General features: G+C 36.8%; 1 protein-coding gene across 8 annotated transcripts in view; it reads right to left on the reverse strand.

Moving 5' to 3' along the window:
• PTPRA (protein tyrosine phosphatase receptor type A) overlaps nt 1-14,804 on the reverse strand; it is a 192,288-nt gene that overhangs the window by 68,804 nt on the left and 108,680 nt on the right. For all 8 annotated transcript variants that reach the window (XM_007496947.2, XM_007496946.2, XM_056803583.1 and 5 more), the window contains one exon: nt 1,498-1,567. In XM_007496947.2, the coding sequence (XP_007497009.1) occupies nt 1,498-1,545 (48 nt within the window). In that variant the 5' untranslated portion in view covers nt 1,546-1,567. The remainder of the gene's footprint in view (nt 1-1,497; nt 1,568-14,804) is intronic.

The following is a 14,804-nucleotide window of genomic DNA, read 5'->3' on the forward strand; positions in this document are numbered from 1 at the left end:
TGACCCCAATTCTTAGAATTATCAAAGTTTTACAAATAAGGAACACATGTTATGACCTGCCTATTGTCACATAATAACTGTCAGAGGCAAGATTCCAGTACAGGTCTATCCTTACCCTAAGTTCATTTCCATTATACCTTGATTCCTTTCTATGGCAACTGACATTAATTGTGTACAGAGTTGAGATCTATGGTGATCCCAAAGTACAAAGTTCCCATATGAGTTTCAGCCAACCAGTCTTTGTTTCTCTTTCTGGGCAGTACTTCTGAGAGAGGAGTTACAAAAGGGGCTGATCTACTGTCAGTTGCTTCTTTCTAATGTCATCTTTTAACTGAAACAGGGGCCACAGTAGACTTATGAGAAATGAAAAGTTATAAATAAAATACCACTTGATGTTTTTCTTCAAAATAGTTTATTATGAAAGTCATTTCTGAATGGTATATAAAAGCAATAGCTGTTCTCCAAAGCAGTCAACTAACCAGGAACTGGAAAAGTTCATGCTTGGGAGAAATCTGGTTCAGGAAGGCTTTTTTCTTTGAACATCAACTCTGTTTTTTTTCAGATGTCTAAAGGATACCACACTAATATGGGATGCCTTCCTTGTTCTGGCCTTTAGCATCATGGGTTTACAAATAGCATAGGACAGAATTATTATTAAACCCTGCACTTCAAATTAGGTATGTGTAAAGCTAATATAAATTATGAAACACCAATATCTGAAAATATTTTAAGAACATAGAAAACATGAAAAACTAAAACCTGAATTCTATAGTGTTCTTAATTACTTGGAATATCTACAGCATTTTGAAATCTCTCTAGATATAGAATAACATTTTAAAAATACCTTCGTAAATAAGGAAAGAGAAGCTATTTTTTCACTGCTTTACATTTTGAAACTAGACTCAAATATTATATTTTCCTGACAAAATATCTTGTTCTGGGAAATTTTTAAAGCAAAACCTTTAAATAGTATAAAATTATTAATAAAACCTTAGTTCAGCTTCAATACTCCTTTGGGTCTCTATCCATAGTTACTGACTGGACAATCTCAATCTTAGAGTTTAACTGTATGACTCATAGAAGAAAAAACAATAACTAATAATTAAAGCATGATATAGTATTTTATATTTTGCAAAGACCTTGCAAGGAACACATTATTTATACATATCTATACATATACATACACATAAAGTCAGTTTTTAGCATTGCATTTTAAGTTTTACAAAATGATTTATGTTATTTCATCTGATCTTCACAATAACATCTTAGGGTTTTGCTTGCACTCTAAGACACTTAGAGTTCACTATTCCTCTGAGGTAAGTATTACATGTATTATATTCTCATTTTAAGAAAAAGTCTTTTATAGGTCTTAGTGATCAGAAGTAAAAATAAAATTGAAGATCATGAGTTTTTGCTTTGTTTGGAATAACATTAACTTGACTAACAAAACTGCTTATTCAACTTCTATTTTTGAAATAAGAAATACATTTTCCCTACCTTAGTTAATGGAACAGCATCTTCCATTACCACCCATTGGGCTTCCATAAAGGTTTTTAAGCCACACCACCTGCAATAAAACATCCTTTTAGAGATCAAAACAGTCTAAGTTAAAAGCACAAGTAGATACTCTGGGTACTAAAAATTTTCCTTTAATGTGGTCTGCTATCATGGTTTTTCTTGGGTATTTAAAGAATAGGATCCTTAGAACAAACAACTTTAATTTCATTAGAAATCTTGAGATCTTTTGGCAGACACTAAATAACTAAATCTCTCTCCTCCTAAAACTTCTTTTGGAAGTTTGGAAACACACTTCTGCTGCTAGGCTTCTCCTTCCCAAATTCTGCTTTTAGCCAATTCAATTTGATTCAACAATTATTAAACCACATGCCAACTGGTTTGTGTGTGATATCTTGAATAGAAAGCTTGCTTGGAGTTTAAAAGACCTGGGTTCTAGTCTAATCTCTAATAATGACCAGCTGGAGAAGACATTTAAATTCCTCAATGTCCCAGGCAACTTTCTAGAACTAAGTGGCACAGAAGGTGTCAATCTGCATTGGTAGATCTTCCTCATTGCCAATCCTTCAAGACTCAAACTCAAATTTCACCTTATGGAAACCTTTCTCTCCTCCTAGTCTCAGTGATGGTGCTTAGACTCTAAGATTACCCTCCATCTCCTTTGTATATCTTCTATGTATGTAATTATTAGCATGATATCTCTCCCATTAGAATCTGAACTCTGGAGAACAAAGATTGTGCTTTTTTGCCTTTGTTTGTATGCCAAACAAATAAAGGCTTATTGACTCAGTTTCCTAACGTAATGAAATTGCAGGTAAGGTTAAAAAAAGTGTAAGGCCATAAATTAGATAATGGAGCTATAAAGACAAAATGGAAATAGTTCCTTGACCTCAAGGAGCTGACATTCTACTAGAGAAAGAATGCATAGGAAATAATGAAATGAAAATAATTTGGCCAGAAAAGTTCTGCTTTCAGAGTTAGAGTTCTTAGGCAGTAAAAAGCATCCCCGTCTCGAGGCCCAATCTCAACCTTGAGGATAGTCTTACAGAATGTTGCACACTGCTCAGAGTTGCCAAAGATTAGCCAGTACCAGAATAGTTACCTTGACCCTTCCCAATTCATATTCAAATACTGATCCAGTGCCCTAAATCCAACCTCATACAGTAGTAACTTGCTGCATTTTCACATGAGAACTAAGCAAGCAAATCAGATAGAACGCAGCTATTTCGGATTTTGAAACAGATACAATCTCTGGTAATTCCTATTTAAAATGCAAATCAAAGAAAAAATTCAAATCAACTCAACAAACACAAGCACCTACTATATAGTATCCCTTTCTAGGCAATGGGAGAAATACACAGTTTATGTATCTTCACTGAGTTTGCTATTTAGGAAAGGGGAAAAAATACAAAGAGAATACAGTTACAGAAAATTAGTGCACTAATGAGATATAAAGAAGGTCCTTTGGGTAGTGGAAGGGGGAAGTTTGTTTCTAGTAGGAATATCAAGAAAGGCTTTATAGAAAAGTGGCATTTGAATTGGGCTTTAAAAAATGGGTAAGAAAAAAATGGGTAGGAACTCAACAAGTGAAAGGAGGCTCAGAATCCAGTGTACATGCCCTAGGTTTTCCCACTTTGGTGCATTTGTTTAAGTGGCTTGCTAGTCTGGAATGTAGGCATACTTAGTTCTCCTATGGCATATATGACCAGAAGTAGTCTTAGATCATGAGAAGATAAGCATAAGATAAACCAGGAAAGACAGCATAGCACTAGGTTGTAGAGAACCTTTAATATCCAGCAAAAGAAAATTATTTGTGAGCAGAGGACCAGCATGAATAAGAAAGGCTTGACATGGGTATGGAAGATGGACTGAAAAGCAGAGAGTAGAGAGAGGTAGATCTATTAGGAAGCAACTGAGATATGACAGAATTGTGGCAATATTAACCTGTACAAGACTGACATCAATGGGTCAGGTGAGAGAAATTGTAGAAATGGAATCAATATTGGTTATAAGAGGTAATAGGAATATAATGCCAAGATAATGAATGAATGAATGGTGATGCTAAAGACCAAAACAATGAACTCAAAAGAAAGAGAACATTTAGGAAGAAAGATAATGCTGGGAGAATCAATGATATTTCCAAGGGTGAGAGAATAAAGACCAAGAATAGAATCTTGAGGAGCATCAATATGGCGAAGAGCTTGAGCTGGACTCAAATCTTGGCTCTTCTTTTGTGTGACTTTGGACAATCATTTGCCTTCTTGGGTCTCCAATTCCTTGTTGGTAAATTGGGACAGAATAGTTTGCCCCTTTGGTTCCTTCTAGTTTCGAGTGTGTGTTCCTATGATCCACCTTAAGGACTAAGGAAAAAGCAAAGAAGGAAGGAAACAGGACAGGAACAGTTAGAAAAACAGAACCAGGAGAGTGTGGTTCTTTGAAACCAAGGAAATAGCCTATCTGAACAAGGGGATTTAGCAAAATAAAAAAATTTAGAAAAGTTGCAAGCAGATGAGAATGGAGAAAGGCCATGGATTTAATGTTTAGTAGGCAACTAGTGACATTTTTGAGAGAATGCTTTCAGTAGCATATTGAAGATAGAAGCTAGATTCCAAAAGACTGAGAAATAGGGGAAAACTGAAGAAATGGAAGCAGTAGGCAAAGACAACCTTTTCCAGAAGCTGCTTATTAACTAGAGGAGAGGAATAAATTGTTAGTTGGACAGAGTCAAAGGAAGACTTTTATATGATATGGGAGATCGGAATATGTCTGAAAACAGCTTGATAGGAGCCATGGGATGGGGAAAAGGCTCTGAACCAGGTACTTAATTCATTATGAATTATCCTGGTAGATAAGATGAAACAAGCTTTTGAATTAGAGCAATGAAGACTGATGGAGTGAACCTTAAAACAGGTTGCTGAATGGTGGCAATGGAAGGTGGGTTTGTGAAGTGGTCTTGAGGAGCAAATAGTCTCCTTTCTCTTTCTTTTGGTCTGAAGTATTTGGGGAAATGAGAGAAAGTACAGCCAATCATGGAAAAATAGTCAGGAATGCTGTGTCTTCCAGAGAGTGTCAGTTTTCTATGAGTATAAGGAGCTGGGGAAAGTGAAAGAAATGTAAGAAGAAGTCTTACGTAAAGGGGAGTCTGCTAATTATAGAATAAGGATGCAGAGGGAAGTAAGGGTGATACTATTTAAATTACCAATGCCTCTTTAATTGTTTTAAGAGGAAAATAATTTACAGAGCTTATTTAATTTTAATGCAACAGAGTGTACCCTGACATGTTCTACATAGCCAGCTGCTTATCCTTATGGTTTCTGTTTGTGAAACATGTACTATTTTCTTCTCATTAATGCCTTAATAACTAACTAGGGCTGAAATCTTTGGCTAGAATTTATTGATTTCTTGAATTTAATTTATTCACTTATCAATTTCTGAAATATGCAGAATTAGTTACTTTCTTCCCCATGACATGACAAGTGAGAGAATATGTTACTAGTAATGGTTTGGGAGAATATGATGCCTACTTCTAATTTCTTCTGATCAGAGCCATTGTTTTGATTGTCACTTGCTTTTCTTTCTTTATTAATTTTTTTTTAACGTGGAACCCAGTCTTTTTACTTCCTGGCTTTCTCATGACCTATTCATGCATGTCTAGCATCCTTTCTCTTCTGAGAAGCTCTTTTCTCCTTTCAGGAGCCTCTCAAATCTTACCAATGAGCAAAGTATATACTACTTACTTTTTCAAGTAGAAATATCAAGAAATCATTAAAAACTTAATGATTAGATTTGGTTCCCTGTCTTTCATATTTGACAAAGTATAGCGTATGTTATTAAATCTGTTCTGCCAGTTTTAGAAGAAAAGTTTCAGGAATACAAGGAATTCCACTTTCCTTGGCTTTGCATTTTCTGTAACCAAGCCCTTCTGCAAGCCATATGTGTAGGGGCAAGTCACTACACTGTTTGCCTCAGTTTCCTCATTTGTAAAATGAGCTGGAGAAAGAAATGACAAACCACTCCATTTTGCTAAGAAAATGCCAAATGGAGTCATAAAGAGTTAGACATGACTGAAGTGAATGAATAACAAGAAGAACCTCTCCCCTCCCCATTAGAATGTGAGCTCCTTAAAAGCAGACAATGTCTTTTACTTTCTTTGAATCCCTAGAGTTTACCACAGTGCTCGGCACATAATTAAGTATTTAATAAATATGTTTTAATAAGTATAAAGTAACTTAAATTCTAAGGGACTGCCTATGCCCTCTTTCTTACATATTTTTCTTCAAAAATTCATACTGAAACTGCCATTTTTCTCAATTGCAAGATCACCATAGAAGAGTGGGCACATTGCCAGGATGGGAGTATTCTTTATGCATTAGCATGGTGTAAATAAATAATGCTTCATTTATATCCTTTCCAGAGGGCTGAGGCATATTGCAAACACCACTTCACGGTTGGTATTCTGTTTAAATTGACATCATAACTATACTGAGTTTGTATAAGTATTAGTAAGCTTTGTTGTTTTGATTTGAATTTTCTTACTTGACCCTCTGGCATTGGAGAATTTTAAAGTATATGAACAATAGCTATTGACTAAGAGCAGAGAGAACAGGAAACCTTGGACCAAATCTGAGTCTCACACAATAAGGTGCCACAAAACAGATATGTTTCTTTTGTAAAGGATATGCTGTTAATCCAGGCATAAGTCCTTTCAGTAAATAGTGTGCTAGACTTCCGGGTAAGCATGGCAGCCAGCAAAACGCAGCTTACTCACTCACCCCGATACACACTGACATATACCGATAAGGATCACCCAAAAAGACCTTAAGAATCTATATCAGAGGAATAGAGGAGCTGTAGAGTGGGGAGCAGCAGTAAAAGTGCATGGGATTGAGGCTTTAATAGCACTTAAGAGGGGGTAAAGGCTTCCTCACAAACACAAGCGGATCCATTCTCCCCCACACCCACCTATAGGGCCAGTGCCAGGGCCAGCACACGCCAAGAGGAATGAGCAAGGGGTGCCTCTGAAGTGAGGAGAGGGCACTTCTGCACCCTTGGGAGCTGATTAGGACAGCAGGGAGACCCCCCCCCCCACCAAGGCAGCTAGGCAAAAAACCTCAAGACGTGAGAGAGCACGGACTTCAGGTGCCCAGAGCCAGTACGCCCGCCGGAGCCAGGGAGTAAGAGAGGAGCCCCTCTGATATGAACAGTGAGTGTTTTTTTTTTTTGTTTTGTTTTTTGGTCCTGGGGAATTGACCAGCTCTGCTGGGGACCCACCCCTGAAAGTAGCTAAACCAGAAAACCAGGCGCTCAAGAAAGCTTAGAGACTGAGTGCCCCCTGGAGGAAGGTACCAAGAAAAGTCGCAAAGGACTGAGGAAAATAGAAAGCCTGCTCATTAACTCCATACACAAAAATCCTGTTCAGCAGACTCTGATTTCTGACTAAAGAGAGAACTGAAAACATCCAGGGAAAAAATGGCTAACAGTTCACAGGAGCCTCAAAATCCCTCTAAGAAATCAAAGAAGAAAGCCATCACCCTTGAAAATTTTTATGGAGAAAAAAACAGGCGACAGAGCAAATACTGGATAAAACTCAAACAAAGGCAAAACCGAAAAAAAAAAATGAAAATTGTCCACAAGCCCTGGAAGAATTTCAAATGGAGCTTATCATCAGAAAGATGGAAGCCCTCTGGAAAGAGAAGTGGGAAATGGTTCAAAAAGAAAACCAACAAATTATATTACAGAACCAAAAAATTACAGCTGAATGCCAAAAGATTAAAGCAGAAAACCAGGCCTTAAGGACCAGAATTGAGCAACTGGAAACCAATGATCTTGTAAAACAGCAAGAATTAATAAAGCAAAATAAAAAAATTAATGAATTAGAAGAAAACATAAAATATCTCACTGACAAGGTGACAGAGGAAGGAGAGACAATTTGAGAACTATTGGTCTACCTAAAAAAACAGAGATTAACAAAAATCTAGATGCCATACTACAAGAAATCATCTAAGAGAACTGCCTTAATATACTCAAACAAGGAGACAAAACAGAAATAGAAAGGGTTCATAGAACACCCTCTATACTAAATCCCCAAAAGACAAACCCCAGGAATGCAATCGTTAAATTCAAGATCTTCCAAGCTAAGGAAAAAATCTTACAAGAAGCTAAAAAGAGAAACTTCAGATATAGAGGAACCTCAATAAGGATTACACAGGACCTTGCAGTGAACACGCTAAAAGACAGCTAAGTCTGGAACATGATATTCAGAAAGGCAAGGGAACTGGGTCTTCAACCAAGAATCCAGCAAAACTGACTATATACTTCCAGGGGAAAGTATGGGCATTTAACAAAATAGAAGATTTCTAAATATTTGCAAAGAAAAGACCAGAACTCAGTGAAAAGTTTGACATACAAACACAAACAGCAAGAGAAACATGAAAACGTAAATATGAAAGAAAGGGAAAAGGAGAAAAGTGCTTTTTTCCCTTTTATTCAAACTCTCTTTTATAAGGGCCACAATTAGATCAAATTATATATATTAACTATAATGAGGGAAATGTTATGTATAACTATCAAAAATTGTATGCAATGATAGAGTAACCAAAAGAATCACTCAAAGGGAAAGATCGGGGCATTAACATGATTTGGGGGGGGGGGGAGATAAAGGGAGGGTGGAATCAATGAGGGCACTAAGGTATACTTGAAGAAACAGAAATAAATTAAATAGAATAATCTTTGTCACACAAAGATATACACGGGAAGGGGAGGGAAAGAAGTCTATTATAAGAAAGAGAAGAAAAGAGTGAAAATTACTCTCAGTGAAACCAACTCTGAGAGGGAAGAGCATCTAGATCCATTGGGATCTTGAATTCTATCATATCCAACAGGGCAAGGAATAAGGGAAAACTAAGGGGGGCTGGGGGAGGGAGTACAAAAAGGGAGGGAAGGAGATTGGGGAGGGGGAGGGAACTAAAAGGGAGGGACCAGAAAGGGAAGTATAATAAGGGAGGGGACGAAGGGGACTGATTCAAAGTCAACCACTGGTTTAAAAGGCTATAGCAAAAGAAAAAAGTTCAGAATTAGGGGAGGATATCAAAATGACAATCATAACATTGAACGTGAATGGAATGAACTCACCCATAAAACATAGATGAATAGCAGAATGGATTAGAAGCCAAAACCCTACCATATGTTGTCTTCAACAAACACACATGAGGCGGGTAGATACTCACAAGGTCAGAATCAAAGGTTGGAGCAAGACCTTTTGGGACGAAACTGATAGAAAGAAGGCAGGAGTTGCAATCATGATACCTGACAAAGCCAAGGCAAAAATAGTCCAGATTAAAAGGGATAAGGAAGGTAAATATATTCTGTTAAAAGGGAGTATAGACAATGAGGAAATATCACTAATCAATATGTATGCACCAAATGGTATAGCGCCCAAATTTCTAATGGAGAAACTAGGAGAATTGAAGAGGGAAATAGACAGTAAAACCATATTAGTGGGAGACCTGAATCAACCACTATCAAATTTAGATAAATCAAATCAAAAAATAAATAAGAAAGAGGTAAAAGATGTGAATGAAATCTTAGAAAAATTAGTTAATAGACATATGGAGAAAAATAAATAGGGACAAAAAGGAATATACCTTTTCTCAGCACCACATGTCACATTCACAAAGATTGACCATACACTAGGTCACAGAAACATGGCATACAAATGCAGAAAAGCAGAAATAATAAATGCAGCCTTTTCAGATCACAAGGCAATAAAAATAATGATCAGTAAGGGTACATGGAGAGCCAAATGAAAAATTAATCGGAAATTAAATAATATGATACTCCAAAATCGGTTAGAGAACAAATCATAGAAACAATTATTAACTTCATTGAGGAAAATGACAATGGTGAGACATCCTTTAAACATTATGGGATGCAGCCAAAACAGTACTCAGAGGAAAATTCATATCCCTGAGTGCATATATTAACAAATTAGAGAGGGCAGAGATCAATGAATTGGAAATGCAAATAAAAAAACTTGAAAGAGAACAAATTAAAAATCCCCAGAAGAAAACCAAACTAGAGATCCTAAAAATTAAGGGAGAAATTAACAAAATCGAAAGTGATAGAACTATTGAACTAATAAATAAGACTAGAAGCTGGTACTTTGAAAAAACAAATACAATAGACAAAGTACTGGTCAATCTAATTAAGAAAAGGAAAAAAGAAAATCAAATTAACAGTACCATAGATGAAAAGGAGGACCCCACTTCCAATGAAGAGGAAATTAAGGCAATCATTAAAAACTACTTTGCCCAACTATATGGCAATAAATATCCAACCTAGGCGATATGGATGAATATTTACAAAAATATAAATTGCCGAGACTAACAGAAGAAATAGATTTCTTAAACAATCCCATATCAGAAAAAGAAATCCAAAAGGCCATCAAAGAACTCCCTAAGAAAAAATCCCCAGGGCCTGATGGATTCACCAGTGAATTCTATCAAACATTCAAAGAACAGCTAACCCCAATACTATACAAACTATTTGACATAATAAGCAAAGAGGGAGTTCTACCAAATTCCTTTTATGACACAAAAATGGTACTTTTTCCGAAGCTAGGCAGGTCAAAAACAGAGAAAGAAAACTATAGACCAATCTCCCTAATGAATATAGATGCAAAAATAAAAAAAAATAGCAAAAAGACTCTAGCAAGTGATCAGGAGGGTCATTCACTATAATCAAGTAGGATTTATACCAGGAATGCAGGGCTGGTTCAATATTAGGAAAACCATACACATAATTGACTATATCAACAAGCAAACCAACAAAAATAACACGATTATCTGAATACATGCAGAAAAAAAGCCTTTGATAAAATATAACACCCATTGGCTAACATGACAGCAAAGGAAAGTAATGAATGCTGGAGGGGATGTGGCAAAGTTGGGACATTAATTCATTGCTGGTGGAGTTGTGAATTGATCCAACCATTCTGGAGGGCAATCTGGAACTATGCCCAAAGGGCGATAAAAGACAGTCTGCCCTTTGATATAGCCATAGCACTGCTGGGTTTGTACCCCAAAGAGACAATAAGTAAAAAGACATGTACAAGAATATTCATAGCTGCACTTTTTGTAGTGGTCAAAAATTGGAAAATGAGGGGATGCCCTTCAATTGGGGAATGGCTGAACAAATTGTGGTATATGTTGGTGATGGAATACTATTGTGCTAAAAGGAATAATAAAGTGGAGGAATTCCATGGAGACTGGAACAACCTCCAGGAAGTGATGCAGAGCGAGAGGAGCAGAACCAGGAGAACATTGTACATAGAGACTAATACACTGTGGTACAATCGAACGTAATGGACTTCTCCATTAGTGTCAATTGTAAACCTTAAAATTTCTTAGACTTATAAATGTTGGAAATTTCACCATTGGGAAATTTCATACTTGGAAAATTTCTTACTGATAGTGTATTGGAATGTGAACCCCATTGGCATGGGAGGTTCCTTCTCCTCCCTTCTTAAGATTACTTTAGGACAGAAACCTTTTGCTGAACAATGGAAAGGGCTTTGACCTATGCTTAAGCACAGAACAGGAATTTCTTTGAGTCATGATTGATTTTAGAATTGATACAACAGAGATACTTGGAATGACAGAATCAGGTCTTGGAAAATACAATTTCCACCCCACTCAGTCCTAACAGGATTTAGGAAGGGCTGCAGCATAGATCAAAATTTAATTATTTGAGAATATGACCTCCAACAGACATGTGCAAAGTCACAGACCTCTGGGCGGTCCTGGGTTAAGCTAGAGCCACCATTGGCACAGGGACAATGATGGACAGTGATTGGTAGATGTGGGAACTGAGGGGAGGGAACTTGGATGGTTTCCTTAGAGAGGGGTCTGAGGACTGGGGTGGGGGGAGGGGTTGGAGAGTTTTGGCACTGAGTGGTTGGAGAGGTGCTCTGAGAAGCTTGCTCTGAAGGAAGCTGAAGGTGGGGGCCTCTGAGACTGTTTCTCCATTTTGGTCACGTGAGTAATAGGGACTGATCTCTTTTCTTTGCCCCAGCTATCGAAGGGCTTGGGCCTTTTGGCCCAGCCTAAACAGAAGGGGTATTTAAGCCCTATTCCCTTCTCTCCCCTTTCTCTCTCCCTCTCTCTCTCTCTCTCTCTAATTCCTTTCTTCCTCCTGTCTGTAATTAAACTCTATAAAAGGTTGACGGCTGACTTGAGTTTTCATTTAGGAATTACATAGCTGAATTCCTTGGTAACCTTAAATTAATATATATCAGTCTTTTAAAGTGATTTCCTTGTCACACAATGCAATGTCCCTAAACATTCCACAGGGATCTAGGAGAAAAAACAGTATCTACAAGCAGAGGACAAACTGTGGGAGTAAAAACAACAAGGAAAAGCAACTGCTTGACTACAGAGGTTGAGGGGACATGATTGAGGAGAGACTCTAAATGAACACCCTGATGCAAATACCAACAACATGGAAATGGGTTTGAATCAAGGACACATGTGATACCCAGTGGAATCGCGTGTCAGCTAGGGGAGGGGTGGTGGGAGGGGAGGAGGACAAGAAAATGACCTTTGTTTCCAATGAATAATGTTTGAAAATGACCAAATAAAATTAAAAATAAAATAAAGATAAATAAAAATAGTGTGCTACATGGTCTTGAAAATAATTTATCTGTGAAAATATTAGTAAACCAGTAAAATATTATTTCTATTTAGAAATTTGCAAACCAAGTGGGATTTTATTGATCAAATCAGTCTATAAGCCTTTACTAAACACCTACTGTGCTGTAGGAGCAAGATATACAAATACAAGAAATTTTAAAAACCTTATTCACAAGAAGCTTACATTCTAATAGGAGAGACAATATTTAAGTATAAACTCACATACTTTAAATTACATTCTTTATATAATAATATGAAGAATAAATATAAAGAGAATAAATACAAAGTTTAACAGTTTTTCACTTTACCTCATAAGAATGTTATACCCTTTATTTCACCATTACCCATAACTTCTACTTCCAGGATCCAGAATTTGGAAATTCTTCTCTTGAATCACAGCTATCCAGCTCTTACTCTGCCTTATTCTTCACAAACATCACTTCACCCTCACCTCCTGTTCTTCTAGTCACTTTACTCATCCCTGTTCTTCCAGTATGTTGGCCCTGTTCTAGACTTACTTTCCTCCTTTTGCAATCTTGCTCCTAGGATTGACAAAGCCAACTATACTTTGCCATGTATCAAGTCTCTTGCCCTCTTCAATCAACAAACCAACAAGCATTTATTAAACATTTATCATGTGCCAGGCACTAAGCTAGGCACTGGAAACACATACATGATCTCAAGGACTCAAGGAACCTACATTCTATTAGAAGGAAAGATATGCACATGTAATTAATTACAAACAAACTAAAAGCAAGGTCATGGGGTAGCAGCTGAGGAGATCAAGAGGTGGTACTGTATCACTTCCTGGAGGTTGCTCCAGTCTCCATGGAATTCCTCCACATTATTTTTCTTTTGAGCACAATAGTATTCCATCACCAACAGATACCACAATTTGTTCAGCCATTCCCCAATTGAAGGGCATCTCCTCATTTTCCAATTTTTTGCCACCACAAAGAGCACAGCTATGAATATTCTTGTATAAGTCTTTTTCCTCATTATCTCTTTGGGGTACAAATCCAGGAATTCTATGGCTGGATCAAAGGGTAGCCAATCTTTTAGTGCCCATTGGGCATAGTTCCAAATTGCCCTCCAGAATGGTTAGATCAATTCACAACCCCACCCCCAATTAATTAATATCCCAACTTTGCCACACCCCTTCCAGCATTCATTTCTTTCCTTTGCTGTCATGTTAGCCAATCTGCTAGGGGTGAGGTGATACCTCAGAGTTGTTTTGATTTGCATCTCTCTGATTATAAGAGATTTAGAACACTTTTTCATGTGCTTATTAATAGTTTTGATTTCGTTAACTGAAAATTGCATATTCATGTCCCTTGCCCATTTATCAATTGGAGAATGGCTTGATTTTTTGTACAACTGGTTTAGCTCCTTATAAATTTGAGTAATTTGACCTTTGTCAGAGGTTTTTGTTATGAAAATTGTTTCCCAGTTTGTTATTTCCCTTCTGATTTTAGTTACATTGGTTTTGTTTGTACAAAACCTTTTTAATTTGATGTAGTCAAAATTATTTATTTTACATTTCGTGACTCTTTCTAAGACTTGCATGGTTTTAAAATTATTTCCTTCCCAGCAGACTGGCATGTATACTGTTTGATGTTCACATAATTTACTTATAGTTTCCTTCTTTATATTCAGGTCATTCACCCATTCTGAGTTTACCTTGGTGTAGGGTGTGAGGTTGCCAGCAGTTTTTATCAAATACTGGATTTTGGTCCCAGAAGCTGGGATCTTTGGGATTGTCATATACTGTCTTGCTAAGGCCATTTACTCCAAGTCTATTCCACCGATCCCCCTTTCTGTCTCTTAGAGAGTAGTACTAAATTGTTTTGATGACCACTGCTTTATAATAGAGTTTGAGATCTGGTACTGCAAGGCCACCTTTCTTTGTATTTTTTTTTCCATTATTTCCCTGGGTATCCTTGATCTTTTGTTCTTCCAAATAAACTTTGTTATGTTTTTTTCTAATTTAGCAAAAAAGTTTTTTGGAAGTTCGATAGGTATGATTATGGCACTAAATAAATGGATAAGTTTGGGTAGGATGGTCATTTTTATTATGTTAGCTCATCCTACCCATGAGCAGTTAATGTTTTTCAATTGCTTAGATCTAGTTTAGTTGTGTGGAAAGTGTTTTGTAGTTGTGTTCATATAGCTCCTGTGTTTGTCTCGGCAGAGAGATTCCTAAGTATTTCATATTATCTAGGGTGATTTTCAATGGAATGACCCTTCTGATCACTTGCTGGAGTCTTTTTGCTAGTATCCTATTTAAGATTTTTGCATCTATATTCATTAGGGAGATTGGTCTATAATTTTCTTTCTCTGTTTTTGACCTGCCTGGTTTTTGGAATCAGTACCATGTTTGTGTCATAAAATAAGTTTGGCAGAAGTCCCTCTTTGCTTATTTTGTCAAATAGTTTGTATAATATTGGGATTAGCTGTTCTTTGAATGTTTGATAGAATTCACTTGTGAATCTATCAGGCCCTAAAGATTTTTTCTTAGGGAGTTCTTTGATGGCCTGTTGGATTTCATTTTCTGATATGGGATTATTTAAGAATTCTATTTCTTCTTCTGTTAATCTAGGC

Source organism: Monodelphis domestica, chromosome 6, assembly GCF_027887165.1.
Source record: "Monodelphis domestica isolate mMonDom1 chromosome 6, mMonDom1.pri, whole genome shotgun sequence".
Classification (NCBI taxonomy): domain Eukaryota; kingdom Metazoa; phylum Chordata; class Mammalia; order Didelphimorphia; family Didelphidae; genus Monodelphis; species Monodelphis domestica.